Source organism: Hoplias malabaricus, unplaced genomic scaffold, assembly GCF_029633855.1.
Source record: "Hoplias malabaricus isolate fHopMal1 unplaced genomic scaffold, fHopMal1.hap1 scaffold_55, whole genome shotgun sequence".
NCBI classification, from domain to species: Eukaryota; Metazoa; Chordata; class Actinopteri; order Characiformes; family Erythrinidae; genus Hoplias; species Hoplias malabaricus.
Window position 1 is genome coordinate 48038 of NW_027101036.1, and position 6678 is coordinate 54715.

Consider the following 6678-nt stretch of genomic DNA (forward strand, 5'->3'; position numbering starts at 1 on the left):
AGACTTAACCCCGACTCCAAAACTAGTTTCAGAGTTGGGGTTAAGTCTAACTCCAAAACTAACCTTAGTTTAATTCTTACACTAAGTTTAACATTGAAAGAAGGATAAAGTCCAGAGCTAAGCTTAATCCCTGTCTGGGAAACCACCCCAGAGCCGTACCTTGACCTTAAACGTAACCCTAAGCCTTACCCTTAAAAATAAGCCAAATGCTAAGTGCCCACAATGTGAGTGTGTAGATAGGATTTGGTTGAAAGAAGCTGATGATATATTCCTGGCACACACACACACACACACACACACTCTCTCTCTCTGTTTTGTGGACCTACAAACTGTAGATCAGTTTAATGTAATGTTTAAGAGGGGAGCTACGCAGTGTAGCAACATAACAGACTCCTGCAGTTACAGCCGAGAATACAGAGCTGTATAAGTGTGTTAAATAGAGTTTATTTGTAATACTAGTCTTCCCCACCCCACCCCACCCCACCATACACACATCTGCAGGGACTGCTACCCTCCGTGAACAAAAACTTTATTGTAGATATAAAATCTAAAAAGGCATGTGTTCCACAGAGCGCAGCTTCAACAAGCTCTGAGGAGAAACACGATCCCTTACCCACCGAGCTGTGATTCCGACTGCGGATCTCAGTGTGTTTACAGCAGAGAGAGAGAGAACAGCTAATTCCAACACTGAGGCTAGCGCCGAACACTTATCTCCCGGCTCCAGTTTCATGAATGAAAGACTACAGTGTTGCGACGGATAAAAATACCACAACACTTTCATAACGATGAAAATATCCGTCTTATTTCCACCGTCTCCCTGGCAGTCCCTCGTTTCTTATTTAAACCGGAGCAGAGGTTAGTCCTAAAGAAGTAAAGCAAAGTCTAACAAACCACCAAAGCTTTCATCCTCCACGTCTCGCTCGTAAACATAGTCCAAACTTAACTCCTGCACCAAACGCTACACACACACACACACAAAAACACTGCAGCTACACAGCATCAAACATCAGGACTGCGACCCCCTGCTTTTGCTTTTCTGGGAAGGATTTGGACTAGACGTTGGAACATTTCTGTGTGCATTTGATGGCATGCAGTCTAACCCTGAGAAATAGTGAGGTCAGGGAGTGACGCTAGAGGATTAGTCGTAGACTTCAAACACCTACTGAACACAGTTTTAATCACTCCCTGGGGCTTTAGACCTCTCTGGCACACTCTTGGCTTTAGGCCTCGCTCACCCTAGGTTCACACACAGCTGCTTTTTCTATGGAGAATGCACCTTCTGCAGATGAGCACTTTAAAGTAGACAATTCCACTCGTTACAAGGGTGTCCACAAACGTTTGGGAACACGGGATACATGGCGTTTAATGCTCAATATAAAAGATATATCCTTCGGTCACCAGAGTAAACCAGTCCTCTACACTGTGTACGTCTGCACCGCAGACGCCTGGTTCCCTTCACCCCCACCGTAAAGAAACGTGAGTCTGTAGGTTCCTCTATCAAAGCATTCCATCATCAAACACCCCAAACTACTGTTCCATAACGCACCTTTCCCACAGGGAACCATTAAAAGGTTTAGTGATTAATAGATGTATTTAATGATGAGATTAATAAAACCCACAGGTCACACTAAGGTCAATAATTCCATTACCATGTCTCCTCATGCCACACCTGCTCTATACCTGCCCTGCCACATTTCACACCAGCTCTAATCCAGCTTCACTGATCCCGCTAATCTCAGTCTTCCGGAGATTAAGGGTATACAGTCTCGTAAAGGCTGAAACTGAACTCAGGTCAGGGCTCCTGGGGCAAATCTGGGCTTTCCTGCTCTAAAAACCAGTGTCATACAGCGAAGGATTCCCATGTGCACCACTACATTTCAGAAATTTTTCTGAGCTTAAACCCACCTTGATTATTTTAAACATTAACTAGTCACAGGGGGAAAACGTAATGTTGTTTTACCATTTAATTACTAGAATTTTCGATTATTCGTAGAGAAGCACAATCTTTAACGTGATAAACCTGACATCACTAATCCTTTTAATGAAGTTAATGAATGTTCACGCTTTGTTCCTTTGAAACTATCAAGCTGAAGCCCAAGTGCCCAAGAAGGCGACAGCCGTCCTCTGTGTAAAAGGCATAAGGGGGGTTGAGCAAGAGACTTAAAGGAAAACTAGGTCAAATGCGGTATTTTTGCTCATGGGCTCCCCCTACAGTGTCTTATACACATTAACAGCACTGTCCTGAAATCAGGGTGGAGTGGGGAGTTTAAGCTTTCCTACCCTCCTTCAAAAGGTTACATAGTGCAGTTTCTGCAGTGCTGAGCCCAGAATAACAAGGACATAATTTTGAAGCTGTAACTTTAAGGAACAAATACAGACACAGATGGAGCCTTCTGTCCAAAAGCCCTCAACGTATAGGAAGCGCGGCAGTGTGTGGGGAGTCGTCGTTGCGTTGTTTGAAGCAGACGTATTTATTTTTGTACATAAACACACCAGCAACGGTGCTTTACTGAATGTATACAAAAGGGAACACATACAAAAATAAATATGGAAAAGGAAAAATGTGATCAGCGCCGAAGTCATCGCCGTGTGGTCAGTGTGTGGTGTGGCCTCGCCGCTCTCGGATGGTCAGCGTGCCTCAGCGTCGTCTACGTGGATCAGAAACACAGTAAAACCAGCCTTACGTCAGAGCTCTAAGAACAAAGGCACAGGAACGCAGACTCCACACTGCAGGGACATCCAGGACCACATCCTCGTTTTGTGGCTTGAGGCTTGAGTAATGACAAACTACCACGGGGCCATGGTTGTGATGTCACAACACATGAGTGTTTAGTTGCTTCTGAGTGGTCCAACTAAGAGCTGTGGACAGAGAGTGGGCACAATGTCACCACACTCAATGAACAACAGACCCCCCACCTGCATTGATGAATGTCTCCTGTTCCTCTGTGACGAGCAAAATCAGTACCTGAACTCACTAATGTTTAACAAGCCACACAGTAAATGGTGCAACATCCATTACAAAACCTTGTCTGAAGAGTAAAGGATGTTACTGCAGTAAATAACGCCCCTCATTTCAGAAGAAACTGAGCCTGTACATTATTGAGAGTCAGTGCGGTTACTGAGAGGCAGATCAGAGCAGGACTATCCTTGTCCTTCTGTGACCCAGAAGAGCACAGACTAGACACCAGCCAAATCCTAATCACACAATACAGTGGTTTAGGGCTTAGATCAAGCCTTCCCTGCTCAGTAGGATATTGCACAATTCCTAAACGATGGAACCAACCGCTGAAGACGTGAAGGAAACTGCTTTTTAAGGCTTGGTTTGTGAGACGTTTGTCAAAAGTACATTTGCTGTGCAGTGTGATTCAGCCGAGAAAAGGCTGGGCATTTAGCTGCGTGCGTTATCACTTTTTGAGTTCAGCAGTTGTGCAAACCGCATGCCCTCTCATCACACATCTGCCACAAAGCTGCGAAGATCGTAACCCAGTTTTAACAAAGAGCATGAGCATTTACCTATTGATAATTCAGCCCTGTGTAGTTCTACAGTTACAGACTGTAGACCATCTATTGCTCTTCATATTTCACCCCAACAATGACATGGTTGTGGGATGTTAGTGTGTGTGCATTGTGCTCGTATGAGTGTGACTATATACTATTACAGTGTGCTGCATGTACCACTGTGCCATGAGTTAATGCATTAATATGGAACCATTTCATGCAACGACATTCTGAATGGGAGCTTTCAGAGTTCCGACGTCTGGTTCCATTTAGTCACCACTGTAAACAATCTGAATCCACACCTACACTGTCTCCCTACTCATTATTCCCTACATTACTCACTATACACTGCACAGGGACTGAATTCAGGAGGGTGGTGAATGATTTCAGATCGATTTTTGGGTGAACCCTGCGTGCAATGAAATTGTTGACTGTTTTTCCAAAGCTAAAAAATAGGGAAACCCTAAATAGTCCACTCTATAGCGAATAAGGCTCAGATTTGGCCACAGCACAGGTGTCTTTTTTCTGTTTTGAATTGTTCATGCTGTGATTTTATTCCACAAAGTAGGTCAAAAAGGCAGGCTCGATTTTGGGCTTAAGTTATCGGGCTAAACTTAGAACTCCTGCCTTAGGGAATACCTCTTAGAGTTCATCCACATACTGTTCACATACAACTCCAGTTAAAACCCTCATCCTATTAGTCTCTGTTCATTTATAGGTTGTTGGATCCTATACGTCAGGGCTCTGGAGGACGGCTGGTGTCCAGGAGGACGGTCGCTGACCTTTGGTTTAGACCCAGTTCCAGTCCACTGCATCTAATTTAGTTCATTAATCTCTTTCAACAGGACCTAGTTGGCTCAGGTGTGTTGGATGTTTCGGTTACCACTGCTTTGGGTTCAGAACACAAAACCTGCAGCTGCCAGCAAAACAAAAACAAGACTCAGAGACAGAGATCATCAGTGATATTAGGTTTCAGCAGCAAGTCCAATGCGCTTTGTTCACACGCTCCACTTAATGCCTCTTATTTACTCTCCTGTTTCTCTCTAGAGATTTTTAAGGTGGAGTTCAATGCAGAAGGGCCCATGATATATAACACTACTTTAATGCTCTATAATGGAAGAAGATAAAGAGGTGTGAGGGTACACTCACAATGATGCACCTGCTGTACTGGGTAAACCAGGTTTTTCAGCCCTTCACTTTAGAATGACTGACTCCTCAACGCCTTTAAGGTGCACCTACTGTAGACTCAATCAAAACGGAAAGGAGTAGCTGCACATGAGCCTATCACGCAATGTTCAATGCCAAGTGTGGGCTAGAGGGATATAAAAGGCACCCAGCACTGTAACAGGGAGAACAGAGCCTCTGTTATTGCTGCTCCACACAATGCACTGCAGAAACTGCACTATGTAACTTTTGGCAGAGGGTAGGAACGTGTGTTGCATTAGCAGTGCGCTCACCTGTTGTGTGATGCCGGATGCGTGCGGACGTTTCCCTTATAGCACGTGCCCACCTCCTGGCCTCCTGCAAGCCCTCACGCGGATCTCCGCTCACGTGGAACTGCTGGAGCACACGGCGGCGTGCGAATCCCCCCCAGCGGCGCTGCCTCAGTGGGTACAGATACACGGAGAAGAAAGCACTCGAGCTTGTGCCGTCATCACCTTCATCGCTGTCATCATCACCTCCAGCATCATCTGCATCCTGCTTCCGGTGCGCACGGGCCCCCAGGCAGTCCGCGAGGCTGACGACTGTTGGTTTCCCGCCAACCAGCCTGAGGATGTTGAAGCTGAAGTTAGTTTTTAACTTGTATTTCTTCATTCCACCTTAAATAGTGCAGCAGTTACAGTCTGGTTCTTGTAGCAGAATGTAACACCCTATTATGACTTGCTTATTCACTCATTGTCCATTTTCTCAGCTCTATTGACCACACAGGAGCATTTTATTAGTTCCTCACTTACAAATTGTAGTCCAGCTGTTGCTCTGCATACTTTTTAAAAGCCCCATCCTGTTCTTCAAAAGTCAGGGTCACCTCAGAAAAGGAAGCATTTGGGTGGTGAATCGTTCTCAACTACAGTGCCCACTTAGCAACACTGTAGGAGCCACCTGAAATACCATAGCAACTACCTGAGACACCTTAGCAACCACTTGAAATACCTTAGCAACAGCTATAGCGACCCGCTGGGATACAATAATAACCACAATGACACATTAACAACAGCAAAGCAGACATTTATCAACACCGCAGCAATAAATGGGACACCTGAAATGCCATAGCAACCACTTGGAATTACCATAGCAACTTTTTAAACAAAACCTAGCAACCACGTTTTCTTCAGGAAGTGAGTTTTGTAAAATATTGTCTTTAAAAACTGATCAGAAAAATACATAAACCATGAAACATATAGTGAAGCATTAAAGTACTTGGTGATATCACAAGCCTCTATAAGTAGCACCATTTAAGGCGGAAGAAACATCTCAAAAAAGAAGCCTAAATATATCTAACGCTACATTTAAGGTAAAACGGAAATTTGAAAGAGAAACTGGCCAATAAGATGTCAGAACATTACCGCGCTACCATTTAAGGTGGAACGTAAAAGTGTGATGAAGAAGCATCTACACTGTCACTACGTGCCATTTAAGGTGGAACGGTAAATTCGAGCGAAAAGGAGAATGAAGGGTCAACCTGAGTCTCACCTGCGGACCGTGAGCTCGCGCTCCGTGAGACACACAGCGCACGAGTGCCCGTTCACCGAGAACTCTCCGCACGAGAGCGGCTCCCCCATCCCGGCGGCGCGAGCGAGTGACAGAGACGAGGAAGGACGACTGGCTTTGAGTGTTGAGAGAGAGAGAGAGAGAGAGAGAGAGAGAGAGGGAGTGAGAAAGAGACAGAGGGTGAGAGAGTGTGTGTGTGTGTGTGATAGAGAGAGAGAGAGAGAGAGAGAGGGAGAGAGAGAGAGAGAGAGAGGGAGTGAGAAAGAGACAGAGGGTGAGAGAGTGTGTGTGTGTGTGTGATAGAGAGAGAGAGAGAGAGAGAGAGAGAGGGAGAGAGAGAGAGAGAGAGAGATGCGGTAGAAAAGTTTTCCACGTGGAGTAAACACATCCCTGGCGACCCCTGCTGGGCGACATTTTAATGACTACAACAGCAAACACCTGCTGCCTGGAGGGTGTAGGGAAGTTTGATAA

General features: G+C 45.3%; 1 protein-coding gene across 2 annotated transcripts in view; it reads right to left on the reverse strand.

Moving 5' to 3' along the window:
• Positions 1–6288, reverse strand: part of LOC136684309 (sphingosine kinase 1-like) — a 29192-nt gene extending 22904 nt beyond the window's left edge. The window contains exons 1-2 of one of the 2 annotated variants that reach the window (XM_066659130.1): positions 6190–6288; positions 4956–5266 (exon numbers count right to left, since the gene is read on the reverse strand). In XM_066659130.1, coding sequence (XP_066515227.1) covers positions 4956–5266; positions 6190–6278 — 400 coding nt within the window. In that variant the 5' untranslated portion in view covers positions 6279–6288. Of the gene's footprint in view, positions 1–4955; positions 5267–6178 lie in introns of both variants that reach the window. The other variant, XM_066659131.1, reaches the window with a different exon arrangement.
• Positions 6289–6678: the final 390 nt, after the last annotated feature.